We start from the raw sequence: 13,453 nt of genomic DNA on the forward strand, positions 1-13,453 counted from the left end.
TGGGGGCAGCCCCTAGTCCTCGATGACAATGGGCTCGTCGTTGACCGGCGCAGGCGGCGGCGGCCGCAGCGGCAGGGCCTGGCTCTGGCGCAGGGCGATGGGCTTGTAGGGCCGGCGGGCAGCACGCTTGGTTTCCGAGGATGAGAGCAGCTTGCGGATCTTCCTGTGGGCAGAGGTGGCGGTGAGGGCCGGGACGCTGCGCAGAGCCCTCCCGCCTGCCCTGGGAAGGCCCCACCTGGTTTCCTCCGTGGCCATGTAGAACACGTCATCCGGGGCGTCGATCCAGTTCATCCGCCGCCGCTTGACTGGGGGCAGGGAGCCCCCCCGGATCAGGCGCACTTTGGTGGGGTAGGACTTCCCGTTGAGCAGGAGGTTCCGGCTTGGTCCCTGCAGAGGGGGTGCGATTCCTGGGCAGCCGGCCAAGGGCCAGCTCCACCTCAACTGCAGGGCTCCCGCTGGAAGGGGCCACGAGCCAAGGTACCACGCCTGGCTGACCCCCCACCACCCCAGGGAGCTACAAGGACCCCCGGCCTGGCCAACCCCCCACCACCCCAGGGAGCTACACGGATCCCCGGCCTGGCCCAGGGCAGCCCTGAGGGCTGGTCGGCCCCACACCGCTGGGCCTGGTCCAGGGGCCATGGCCCCCACGTGCTGCAGCCCCTCTGGTCTTGCCAGGCCTCTTGGAAGCTTCCATGTGGCACCTGGCAGGGCTGGCCGGGCCTCTTCTCAACACCCCAGAGAGCCATGCGGTACACATGGGTGAGCACACGGTATCCCATCATGGGCTGTTCCTCTTACCATGTGCCTGGTCTGTCCGTGGTTTGCCAGACCTGACGAGAAATGGAGAAGAGAAATGAGGCCCCGAGACCACGCGTCCTGCACTCCCACCACCCACCGCGGCCTCGGCCACCTTGGACAATGGGCCAGGGCCACCTGCCAACCAAGCCACAGCCCACACCCAGGAAGGGCCTGGGGGACGTGGGGCTTCGCCTCCCTGGGTCCTGGGCCGCCTGGTGGCCCCACAGCTCTCTGGCCAGAGACACATTGGCTTGGCTCCACACAGGAGGCCAGGAGCCTTGGACCTGACGGCCGCCTCCCTGCACAGGGGCCAGGCTGCCCACCCACTTGCCCACCTGTGCCGAGACAAGCAAAGCCTCGCAAGGCTGTCAGTCCAGCAGTGGCACGAGCCCCTCTGCAGGGCAGCCACACCGTGGCTGGCACTGCCCCACCAGGAGGCTGGGCTTCTTCCCAAGGCTCTGTGAGAGCTGCCACCCTGGCCAGAAACAGGTCACCACCCACTGCCCCGGCTGGGCCTGAGCCACCCTGGCATGTGCTCAGGGATGGGGTGCCAGAGACCTCTGACTTCCCACAGTGCAGGGTGAGGAGCCCAAGGGGCACTGCGGGAGTTGGGCCAAGAGGCGGGGTCCATGCTCCTGGTCACCCCTAGCTGGGCCCAGGACCGCCGCTGCTCTCCCCTACTGCCCTGCCTGTGAGCATGAGTGTGGGCGTGTGCATGTGGGAGCTGGTCCCAGGATGGCTCGGCTCCCAGCAGGACCAGCCCAGAGAGGACAGGACATCATACTCAACTCAGTTAGGTGCCAGGGCCCAGGGGCATCGGAGCAACCTGCCAGCTCCAAAAACACTGCTTAGCTGAGGCCCGGCCCTTAAGGAACAGAAGCGGCCTGTCCAGCCCCTCCCCACCTGTAGCCGCCTCCTAACTCAGGGCCCTGGAGCCCTGGAGCCCTGAGTCAGCCTTTCCCTACCAGTTTGCTTAGCTCTGCCGGGCAGGGTCGGGTGGGGGCCCAGGTGCCTGATCCACAGCGCTCCTGAACAGGAGCGGCCATACCTCAGGGCACCTGCCACAGGCCAAGGCCCAGCACCCAGGGCTGGCCAGTAGCACAAAACTACTTACCCAGGTAAGTGCCTACCAGAGCAGTGGACAGCAGAGGGAAGAAAACACACGCTTTAGGTTAGTGGGCCACACGCACCCATCTGCAGGCCCCGCAGGTGGGGACAGAGCAGCAGGCTGCATGGGCAAATGGCCGGGTTAGAGCGCTAGGGCCCCGTGCTGTGGGCAGGCTCAGCTCACGCCTACCCGGGCTGGACAGAGACCCCATCTCGTGTGTGCCAATGCCCCCGGGTGGCATCTTCACCCAGCCAGCCCCCTCCAGCGCCCAGGTACTGGCCACTACACGTCAGGACAGGCGCTTCCTCTGTGGCTGACCCTCTGAGCCCAGGGCCCGCCCAGCCAGGCGGCGAGTGGTGGTACTCTCTCACAACCACCGCACAGCTGGGACTCAAGTGTGCAGTGTGGAAAATTCAATGGGAATAAATAAGCTTTTATCTAACTTGCTGGTTAACCGCTTTTCACAAAACAAAACAAAAGGTGCAAAGACGCCTGCTGACAAGGACTCCCTCCTGTTTCTACCAGTTCTCATGGGGCTGTTCCCCGCCATTGGGAACAGACCAGTAAAGCCAGCCCAGAGTGGGCTGGCCCTGGGCCCAGGACTAGGCAACGGGGGCACCCCCAATACCAGATGGCTGGGAGGGCGCCCCAGGAAAGGAGGGGGGCTGGGGTGAGACAGAGACACCACCAAGGGCAGCCGGGCAGAGGCTGCGCAGACAGGCCAGGGGTGCGCGTCCAGACAGGTGGAGACGGCGGAGCCGGACGCCCAATCTCAGGCCCACCCTGCGCTGCAGCTGGCGTGCTGACCCCGCGGGACATGCTTGCCAGGGCACCCAGCAGCCCTGAGAGAATGCCCTAAGGGGACAAGGCTGGCTGGGCTGGACGGCCACTGCCCATATCCACCTCCAGGTCCCCACACCTGCTGCCCTGGCCAGCACCCTCAGTGAAAGCCGCCTGGGGAAGGGGCTCCAGGCACATCCACACTGGCAGGCCCAGCACTTGTACCCCCGGAGGCCCAGGCCTGGGTGCACACCCGGGACCACACACCTGGCCCCCCCATGCTGGGCTTGGTCTTATCTGCTCTTCCCCGAGGGGCCTGGGGTCCTGCGGCCCCTGCTCCAACCAGCCAGCCCAAAGCACCTGAGCCAATTCTCCGACAGAAGTCACCAATGTGTGCAAGCTCAGTTGCCCACGACCCGCACAGACACCCCCGACCGTTCCCTCCCCACTGTCCCGCCTGGCAGGCGCACGAAAGGATTGCAGGCACAGCACGGGCGGCCCCAGGAGCTGAGGCTGGCAGCATGCGGGCAGTCACAGCGCGATGGCAGACAGCGCAGGCAGGGGCGCCAGGGCCACACGTGCCAGGACAGTCCACTGACAGGGTGTGGGGCCAGGGGGCCGAGGGCCAGATGCCTGGGCTCAGGGGGTCTTCACCAAGGGACCAGTGATGTCAGGAGGAACGTGGAGGACAGGGCTGTGGCCGGGCTCACGTGGACTGCCCCAAGCATGGGCCCTGGGCCGCCCGCCGCGGGGACACACTCAGCAGCACAGCACAGGCATCACGGGCGGGGCCGGCGCAGCGCCCGCCCGCGGCCCCAGGCCTTACCCCTACTGGGCATCAAGAGGCGCTTCTTCATGTTGCCTGGCAGCGCCGGGGTGGGAGAGAGGGAGAGAAGACAGCGTCAGCACGCACCGCGGGTGCCCCGGGCGGGGGCGGGCCGGACTCACCGGGCAGGGAGGGCCACACTCACTGGGCGGGGCGGGCCCGGATTCACCGGGCGAGGGGGCCACTCACCGTCCACCCCGTTGTGCTGCTCATAGCTGCGCTTGCCCAGGATGGTGGGGGAGCCGTTGTTGATGACAGGGGCCGCCTTGGCGGGCGTCAGGCTGCTGAGCACGCTGGACACGCTCTTCACGGGGTCAGGCTTCGGGGGACGGGGGTGGGTCTCTGCCGGGAATGACACAGGCAGAGCGAGTCGCCTCTGCCCAGCAGGGGATGGGCAGGCAGGCCCAGGCTCCAGCCCTCATGGTTCTGGGATACGACCAGGAACTAAGCTCCACGTGGCCCCACCCGAGGCCCCATCCTGACTGGGCGGGAAGCAGGGAGGTCACCACAGAGCCAGGAGCCCAGGAGCACCAAGAGCTCTCCGCAAGACGTGTGCCCAGGCCAATCCTGCACCTCAGGGCTTCCAGAGAGCAGGGAGACCACCTGGCAGGGGCCAGGCCCCTCAGCCGCTGCACAACAGGATCCACACACAGGCCCGTGAGCACAACGCGTATTCAACAGCCCCCATGTCCAGGCCTCCGGAGCTGCTGGTGGAGGGCTGGCTGCTGGTCAGACAGCAAACCAACCGTCCAGCCAGCCTGGCCAGGGACACAGCTGCTGAGGACCAGCCCTGATACCAGCCACCTCTTCCCATAGGACAGGGGCCACGACCCCAAACAGGGAGCAATGCCAAAGCCACTTGAATCTCAGAGCACACTTGGCTCATGGCTAGGGAATGTCCTTCTCAGGACAGTCGCCCTGTGTCAGGAGGGCAGATACACAAGCCCACTCGAGCCCAGCAAATGGGGGAAGCCCCCCACCACCACCACAAATGTCTGGCCCAGACCCCAGGCTGCTTCTGGCTGGGCCAGGGTAGCCAGCTGAGGTTCTCGGGTATCCTCAGACCCTCAAAGATAAGGGAACCTTATCTTTGGTTCCCTGAGGCTGCTTGCCAGGTGTGCACCTCCCCCTGCTGAGGGCCTACAGAGGCCTGAGTGCTGCCCCTGTGGAGTGGGATGGCTCAGGAAGTATACTGCCTGCAGGCAGCAGGTGCCACCCTGCCTTAGTGGCATTACAGGCAGGGGTGTGCACTGCCCAAACCCCACAGCCTCAGGCCCCAGGGACGATCAGAACACAGGGAATGGCAGCGAGGCTGGCAGGGAAGCCCCCTGGGTGTGCCTTGAGGAGGCTGGCCCTGCAGAAGGCAGGGCGGCAGCCACTCCGCACTGGGCCCCGTCAAGACCCCAAGAGCAGAAAGCAGCCTGGGTCCTAGTGGGTCGGCCTGAGCCTGGCACGGTGCAGAGTACCCCAAAAGGACAGTTCCAGGCCCTGGGGGCCTGTCAGGAGCTCCTAGCTAGAGAAGGCTGGGAGCACCAGTGCATCAGCTTGGTCAGAAGCTGGCCGCAGGCAGCATTAGGAGCCCGTATCACGCCTGGACTGCTCACCAAGATACCGGAGCACGGCTTCCAGCGGCTTGCGCACCGCCTGCTTCAGCACCAGTGGGCTCTGGGAGGCTTCGGGCAGCCGCGCCGTGCCTGCGGGGTACCACACAGTGTGAGGGGTGGGGCATCCCCAGGGAGCACGGGACCCTGCCTGCGCCTCGACCTGGAAGCCCTCACTGGGCTCGGCCATGTCAGCACCGAGGAGGAAATGGGGCTCCCTGAGATGAGAACTCCCAGTGGGGCTACAGGCTGGGCCCCAAGGTTGCTGTTCCCTCCCCACAGCCTGCAGCAGCAGAGTGAGCAGGGCGTTGGGATGACTCACACTCGGCCTTGATGGCCGCGCTGTTGATGGGCAGGTAGGGGTGCCGCGCGGCGTGCCACGGGCGCAGGATCTCACGGCACAGGCGCCGGGCGATCCGTGTCAGCTTCGTCGTGTGCAGATAGAAGGCCTGCCTGGTCTTCATGGCGAACTTGGGGCTCCCGCTGCTCCGGGCTGGGAGGCCGTGGGGACTCTGCGGAAGGGGGCGTAACCGCCCCGACATAGTGCCATGACCGGGGGCCGAGGACCCGCAGGGCTGACACGCTCATGGCAGGCAGGGCAGATGTCCCCCCCCTTACCATGTTACTGCGGTTTGGTCCTGGCCTCTCTCCATCTAACCGGGTTGGCATTTTCAAGCCACCATATTTCTTCCAATATGTCCAACAAGATGCGCAGAGACGACACTGCATGTTAGGGGGACCCCAAGAATACCACTGGTAAGACTGTGTGGCTACGGACAACAAAGTTGGAAATAGACGGATTCTTAAGCAGAACCAGCGATGTCAGAGTATTCCCCACCACCCCCACGCCGGCCGTCCCCACCCGCCAGGCACCCCCGCACATTCCCCAAGGCTCTCCCAACCACATCCCTGGGACGCAGCCCCCCATCATCAGTGGGCCCCTCCCAGGCTGGGCCACGCTGGAGCCCTCAGGGCCAACGCAGGCACCACGGCCCACAGGCGGGTGTGCGGTGTGCCCCCGGCCATCCAGGGCACTTACTGTAACAGCTCTCGCAGGCCCGGCCAGCCCCAGGGCTCTGGCCCGGTGCTCCCGTGCCGTTCACCACACCAGCCTTGACGTTGTTGACGCTGATTTGGTTCGGATTTGGCTTGTTACTTAAAGAGGTAAAAGAGAGAAGAGAGGAGTTGCAGGAGCACAAACCTCAAGGGCCCAACTGCCCAGCACGCACCACGGCTGATCACCCCTCGTCCAGAACCATGTCCTCGCACCCCTTGGCCTCAGCAGTGCCTGGGAGCCACTGCTGAGGTCTGAGCTGTTTTCCAGGCGCCCGTGCTCCCCCTAGCATGGAGCCCAGCTCAGGGACTGAACCCTGGCGGTGTGGGTTGGAATCCCAATGCCCCCTTACTGACCAGGAGGCCAGGACGACAGAGACATGGCCACTGCATCTGCAGCCAGAACCCCCCAGCCCTGTGCCGCCCTCACGGGGGCTGCCCTAACTTTCCCAGCCTCTGAGCCTGAGTTTCCTTGGGACCCGCCTGGCCCCGGCACCCTGTGCCCACCCTCCCTGGCCCTCAGGGCCACGAGAACGACGGCTGTAAGGGCACACTTACTAGTTGGGAATATAAACTTGCTTTAACTTGCTCTCAGCTTCAGCTGCTTTCAAGCGTTTCTTAAAACAAAAGAGAAGGTCAGAGGTCAGCGGGCTAGGCCCAGGTTGGGGCTGTGGTGCAGACAGGCTGGAGGCCACGGACAGGAGAGCGCCAATGGGAAGGAGAGCGCCCATGGGGAGGAGAGCCCCAATGGGGAGGAGAGCGCCACAGAGAGGAGAGCGCCAATGGGGAGGAGAGCCCCAATGGGAAGGAGAGCGCCAATGGGGAGGAGAGCCGGGCCAAGGACTCAGGAATTTTCCTTCCCCTCTGGCTACAGCAGTGCACGCCCACCTGCTGGGAGAGGATGGGGCGCAGGACGCGGAGGCGGCACGCCCGGGCACTGAGTGGCAGGCGGGCTCACCTGCTGCACGTATCTGTCTGTGGTCTTCCACATGTAGTAGTACTCAATGATGCTGGTCAGAGACTTCCACGGGAGCTGGGTGGGAGGAGGCATGTCACACAAGCAGGAAGGGGCAGGAGGCAGGCACATCATGAGGGCAGGGGCAGGGCTGCGGCCAGAAAGCCACAGAGGGGGCAGGAGGTGGGAGGGCAACGTGTGCGTGGTGCGCTGAGGCCAGGCCCCTGCTGGCAGGCAGGTGCAGAGCGCAGCCGATGAAGTGGGTCCCCACTGCCAGGTGCCAAAAACACGGTGACGCCCGGGGAAGAGGAGCCGACACAGGGTCAAGGTCGAGATCTTGCTGAGGTGGCACTGACAACCCAGCCTCCATCTCAGCCTTTTTTTTTTTGAGATGGAGTCTCGCTCTGTCACCCAGGCTGGAGTACAGTAGTGCAATCTTGGCTCACTGCAACCTCCGCCTCCTGGGTTCAAGCGATTCTCTTGCCTCAGCCTCCTGAGTAGCTGGGATTACAGATGCGTGCCACCATGCCTGGGTAATTTTTGTATTTTTAGTAGAGATGGGGCTTCACCATGTTGGCCAGGCTGGTCTCGAACTCCTGACCTCAAGTGATCCGCCCACCTCAGCCTCCCAAATGGGATTACAGGCGTGAGTCACCATGCCCAGCCATCTCAGCCATTTTTGTTTTTGAGACGGAGTCTCACACTGTCGCCCAGGCTGCAGTGCAGTGGCGCGATCTCGGCTCATAGCAACCTCCACCCCCCCAGGTTCAAGCGATTCTCCTGCCTCTGTCTCCCAAGTAGCTGGGACTACAGGCGTTCGCCACCACACCCAGCCAATTTTTGTATTTTTAGTAGACACAGGGTTTTACCATGTTGGCCAGGATGGTCTTGATCTCCTGACCTCATGATCCTCCTGCCTCGACCTCCCCAAGTGCTGGGATTACAGGCGTGAGCCACTGTGCCCAGCCTGTGGCATGGATTTAAGAAACCTATCTTATTAAATAAGGGTTCAGATAGTTCCTCAGTCTGGTCCACTGCATCTGGCAGGAAGGAAGAGCAGGGCCTGCTCCCTCGACACGGCCCGAAGCTGCAGCCTCCTGACCCCACGCCTGGACTCAGCCCGGCAGCCACAGCCCCGAGCGCTGCCTCGCTAGGCTCACGTGGACTCAGCACTGCGGTCTCCTCTGCTGGAACCACGTGCAGCAGGGTCTCCCTCAAATTCTGCCCTCGTCTAAGCCTAGTTGGTGAATTTTGTTTCTAGCCCTCATCCTCTTGTCTGAACACGTTCTGCTCATCTTGGTTAGATTTTAAGCCTGGAGAAATCCGTATCTGCCTTGGAGAGGCCGCTGCCCCAGTCAAGGCCTCCTCCCGCCTGGCCAAGCTCTCCCCTTGGCCAGAGGCCCCCACACAAAGCTGCATTCCTGCCTCGCGGCTGGCTGCTGTCCCTCCTCCTCTTCAGCTCTAGGCACCCTACCCAACCCCATGTTTGTTTCTTCCGAATTCCAGATGCCTCTCCAGTCTCTGCTACGCTGGCCTATGCGCTGCTGCGTGGATGGTGCTTGTCATCAGACAGCAGCAACCCCTCTGTGTCCTGGCCCCTTTGGGGCTCCTCCCTGCCCTGCCACAGGCTCCACCTCCCCAGGGCTGATGGTCAGGGGTCCCACCACCTCCAGGTGGGGATGCCCTTCTAACAGATCAGTTTAAATGTATTTTAGGAGGGCTGACAGTGGGAGATGGGGGTCCTGAGGTGGAGGTACAGGGAAGGGGAGACCCCATACCATGAAGACCCTCTCGGCCTGTTGCTGGGCCAAACTCACATGAGACAGAAAACAAGGACATGAGGAAACAGAGGTTCAGCTTAGTCAAAAACAAAGCAAAACCAAGGCTGGGGCTGGAGGAGGCGGCAAGGAAGGGAAAGTCTCCGTGAGGACACCCTGGCCTCCGTCACCTGGGCCAACCCTTATCCTTATCACGCAGTGGTGGTAGCAGCGTGGCTATGCCCAGGCCCCACCAGTGCGCCCACGCCCGTCTGCTGAACCAGTGTGACAGGACTGTGGTGGCCGAGCACAGCTGAGACAGAACTCATGCAGCTCCACGCAGGGAATCAGGGTGCAGGACAGGCTCCCTCAGGGCAGGGGGGGACGTGGACCCCATGCCCCCACAGCCCACCTGGAGATGGGCATGGTCAGCCACTCCCACATCGCCACCCACGGTACTCACAAAATCTTGCTGAATGTCCGTGAAATCCTTCCCATATTTTTCCAGGGCTTCCTCGAAAAGGTTGGCCTCTGATGCAGACCACTCCTCCATCTCGTCCCTGCAGAGCACGGGCCCGCCCTGCGGCACCAGCGCTGAGATGGCCTTGGAGATGTCATAGATGTTCTTGTGGAGAGTGTCCATGGCATGGAACTGAGGCAGGAGATAGCAGGGTCACCTGGGCCAAGGTGGCTTTTCCTGCACCTGTGGCATGGCACCCCCTCCCTCAGGGCCTCAAGGATCCCCTGCTGTGGGACCAGGCAGCACAGCCCTCCCTGCACCCTCAGGACAGTCTGGCCAAGCTTGGGATGGACAGGAAAGGCCAGTCCAGGGGGGACAGCACCTCTGCGGGGGTCCTGAGTACCTGGAGCAGGTGCTGGGTCCAGGTAGGAGGAAGGGCACAGCCACTCTGGGCTGTGGGTCACTCCAGGTCTCAGCTGTCCCACCCTAGGCCCACTTACCAGGGTGATGTCTCGGGAGGCAGCTGCGGCACTCATGTGCAGGCTGGGCTGTCGGACGGAGCTGCTGCAGTCCAGGGCCCGTGCGAAGGTGCCCACGGAGCTGGGGAAAGGAGATGCGCTGACCAGTGTCAGCTGAGCAGGGGCTCCCCCCAGGCACACCGCTCCCCAGGCACCACGGACCAGGGGCCACGGCCGAGCAGGGGCTCCACCCAGGCACACTGCCCCCCAGGTGCCACGGACCAGGGGCCACGGTTGAGCAGGGGCTCCACCCAGGCACACCGATCCCCAGATACCACGGACCAGGGGACCATGGGCAGCAGGGACAAACTGCACGGGCATCACAGGGAGCAGCCCACAGGTGGCAAGGATTCTGTGTGTCTTGGGCCCCAGGATGGGCAGTGGGGCCCAGCACCCACCCCAGAACCCAGGTGTGTCTGACTGAGGCATCCGGATAGACCGGCAATCGCCTTGGGGCTTCCTTTGGGGTTCTCTCCACCTCCTAGACTGCTGGCAGGAAGGTGCATGGTCCTCTCCTGGGCCTCGGCCTTCCCCTGCCCCAGGGGTCTGCCTGGGCTGCAGCTGCTCTGCTCCCTGACCAGGCCCAGCCCACTTGCTCCCAGCGGCCCAGGAGTGGGAGAGCGCCTCTGGCCCATCCTGGGAAAGTCCCATTAGGGACACATGGGTGGGCACACAGGCCCGCCCCTGAAAAGAGCCACCCTTCTATTTAATGAAGAGCCTGGGCCCAGCGCTCCCGAGCCTCTCTGGGAACTGCTAGCAGGGTGTCAGGGCCGCAACGCATGGGCTTCATGTTGGGATATGGGATCCAAGACTGTCACGTCCCCAACACCCACCACAGGGCAGCGAGAACAGGAGCTCCAGGCACCACCCCTGCTGGTCTTGCCCGGGAGCAGGACTCACCGGGCCACTACCAGGAACTGGTCGATCTGCTTGTCTGTGAGTGGGTTGTGCGCCTCCCACACCTTGGTCTCCAGCTTGGACTGGTCTCGGCCGTCCTCCTCGCCTGCAGAGAGAAGGGTGGCCTTTCTGAGACAGGGTCCCCCAGTGCGCTGGGCCGTGCCTGTCCTCCCCAGGCGCACGGAGCTGCTGGGACGGGGAAGGGGAAGGGTCGCAGGGCCCCACAGGTGAGGCCAGGGTGCAAGGCCGGACAGAGGCTGTTGCACACACAGGTACACGCATGCACACTTGGCACACAGTGGCCTCTCAACCCAGGGATGGGGTGCACACGCAAGGGGCCTCTCAGCCCGCCCAGAATGCAGGGCTTCAAGAATTGTGGCCACAAGAGATGGGAAGGTTGGTTTGTAAATTTAAATCAAGCTCTTTATTTATTTATTTATTATGATTATTTTTTGAGATGGAGTCTCACTCTGTCGCCCAGGCTGGGGTGCAGTGGTGAGATCTTGGCTCACTGCAACCTCCACCTCCCAGGTTCAAGCGATTCTCCTGCCTCAGCCTCCTGAGTAGCTGGGACCACAGGCACCAACACCATGCCCAGCTAATTTTTGTATTTTCAGTAGACACAGGGTTTCACCATGTTGCCCAGACTGGTCTCAAACTCTTCACTTCAGGTGATTCACTCACCTTGGCCTCCCAAAGTGTTGGGATCGTAGGCACGAGCCACTATGCCCGGCCCAAGCTTTTTATTTTGAGATACTCGGATTCACATGGTGTTGCAAGAGGGCCCTGCCACATCACAGCAGCAGGCAGGCCACCTCCAGGGACCTTCCGGGGGCACAGGCTCCCTCCCTCCTGGCCCCTCTTCCACCCTGGCAGGTTCTGGGGCAGCTGCTCTAAACCTGGCATAGCCAGAGCCGGGGAGCAGCAGGGGGGGGCTCTGGGGTCTCCAGTTGTTTCCTGTCTTCTGGGAGCTGGGACGATGGAGAACTCAAGGCTGGTGAAGAGGCCACCTGACGCCTGCAGTCGGCCAGGGCCAGGAGGGTTTCTGACAGAACAGTCTTTTACTCGCAAAACAACAAGACCGTGGTGCTGAGAGACACCCTCAGGAGCATGTGCGTCTGAGCACGGCCGAGCCTGACTCCCAGGGGAGGACGCGCAGAAAGAGTTCCACAGCTGTCCTCTGTCCACCTCTCCAGCCGCCTCCACGGCTCAGCGCAGGATGCCAGGCTCAGACTCTGCAGACGGCTCCCCTCTGGCCCCGGGCAGCACCGAGGCTCCTGACCAAGGACCACAGAGTGTGGGGCCTCCCTCCCTCCACTGGGGCGCCTGGCTGAAGGTCCAGCATGGAGAGAGCTCTTGAGACCAGAAAGTCCCCAAGAAAACACTACCCTCGCCAAGGGGCTCCCAGAGGCTGCCCTGAGGGCCGGGCGTCCTGGGCCGGGTGTCCAGGGAGGGTCAGGCCTTGCGGCCTCTAGAAAACAACGCCTGGCCAGTCTCAGAGGACGGGGTCAGCCAGGGAAGCGCAGTGCTGCAGAGGGAGGGGCCGCTGCACGGCCCTGGAGGTGAAGGCCCTGGGGCTGTGTGAACCAGGGAGGCAGGCTGGGGGGTCTTCGGCCTGGTGTGGACTCCTCACCTTGGCGCAGGGGTACCCTGGGGAAGCTGGGGCCCAGCTCCCTGACTGCCAAGAAGCTGAGCCTTGGTGTGAACCACGCAAGCCACGGTGCCTCTGTGTGCTCACCGCTGGTCATGACGGTCACGCTCCCTTTGACGTTTCAAACTCACTAAAGGCAGGTGCACAACTAGTGTGCAATTTTCCATCACTCAAGAGGGACACGGCCTCCTGGAGGTGGGGAAGGCTCTGGAAGCCACGTCCCAGCCCCACACGAGCTTGTGGGATCCCTGGCCCTTACACTAGCGGCCCAAAAGCCAAGGAACGGCAGGGCAGTGGGGAAGGCAGCGTGGGGAGGGGGAGGTCGGCTCCTGCGGCTGGCTCAGGCTGGTGGACCCTTAGTCCCATCGCCCCAGGCCCTGCAGAGCTCTGCCAGGACTCTGCAGGTCGGATCTCAGCCCTGTGTACACGGGAGGATGGGGGCACCTCAAGGCCCATTCTCCTGCCAGGCCCACCAGCCCCAGGCTGAAGGCACGGATGCGCCACGTGAGGGCCTCTGACCTGAGACGGCTCCTCACTCTCTGGCCCTCATGTGATCTGTGTTCTCACCTGTCTCCCAGCCACGGATGCTGCCTTTCCACCTAGGCGTGGCTGCCAGGCCTTCACCTTTGGCCAGGCCAGAAAGGCAAGACAGCCCCAGGCTGGGAGACCCTGTATGACAGCAGGGCACCCTGGAGGCCACAGGCCCAGACCCAACACAGCGGCCTCCCCACGCTGAGACCCACAGGCCAGGCCCCAGCATAAAGGCCTCTCCACGCTCAGAACCACAGGCCCCAGCACAGAGGCCTCTCCACGCTCAGACCCGCAGGCCAGGCCCCAGCACAGCAGCCTCCCCAGGCTCCGACCCACAGGCCCCAGCACAGAGGCCTCCCCACGCTCAGACCCACAGGCCAGGCCCCAGCACAGCAGCCTCCCCAGGCTCCGACCCACAGGCCCCAGCACAGAGGCCTCCCCAGGCTCCGACCCACAGGCCCCAGCACAGAGGCCTCCCCACGCTCAGACCCACAGGCCAGGCCCCAGCACAGCAGCCT

The 13,453-nt window shown here is 63.6% G+C and overlaps 1 protein-coding gene across 1 annotated transcript in view; it reads right to left on the reverse strand.

Annotated features, from left to right (window-relative positions):
* MTA1 (metastasis associated 1) overlaps positions 1-13,453 on the reverse strand; it is a 51,906-nt gene continuing 38,453 nt past the window's right edge. The window contains exons 8-22 of the mRNA XM_011951375.1: positions 10,757-10,859; positions 9,839-9,938; positions 9,342-9,530; positions 7,125-7,199; positions 6,725-6,783; positions 6,153-6,268; positions 5,732-5,883; positions 5,436-5,625; positions 5,117-5,206; positions 3,702-3,854; positions 3,513-3,548; positions 1,913-1,924; positions 799-830; positions 236-387; positions 1-163 (exon numbers count right to left, since the gene is read on the reverse strand). Coding sequence (XP_011806765.1) covers positions 13-163; positions 236-387; positions 799-830; positions 1,913-1,924; positions 3,513-3,548; positions 3,702-3,854; positions 5,117-5,206; positions 5,436-5,625; positions 5,732-5,883; positions 6,153-6,268; positions 6,725-6,783; positions 7,125-7,199; positions 9,342-9,530; positions 9,839-9,938; positions 10,757-10,859 — 1,610 coding nt within the window. The 3' untranslated portion in view covers positions 1-12. The remainder of the gene's footprint in view (positions 164-235; positions 388-798; positions 831-1,912; positions 1,925-3,512; positions 3,549-3,701; positions 3,855-5,116; positions 5,207-5,435; positions 5,626-5,731; positions 5,884-6,152; positions 6,269-6,724; positions 6,784-7,124; positions 7,200-9,341; positions 9,531-9,838; positions 9,939-10,756; positions 10,860-13,453) is intronic.

This window comes from Colobus angolensis, unplaced genomic scaffold (genome assembly GCF_000951035.1).
Source record: "Colobus angolensis palliatus isolate OR3802 unplaced genomic scaffold, Cang.pa_1.0 Scaffold32, whole genome shotgun sequence".
Classification (NCBI taxonomy): domain Eukaryota; kingdom Metazoa; phylum Chordata; class Mammalia; order Primates; family Cercopithecidae; genus Colobus; species Colobus angolensis.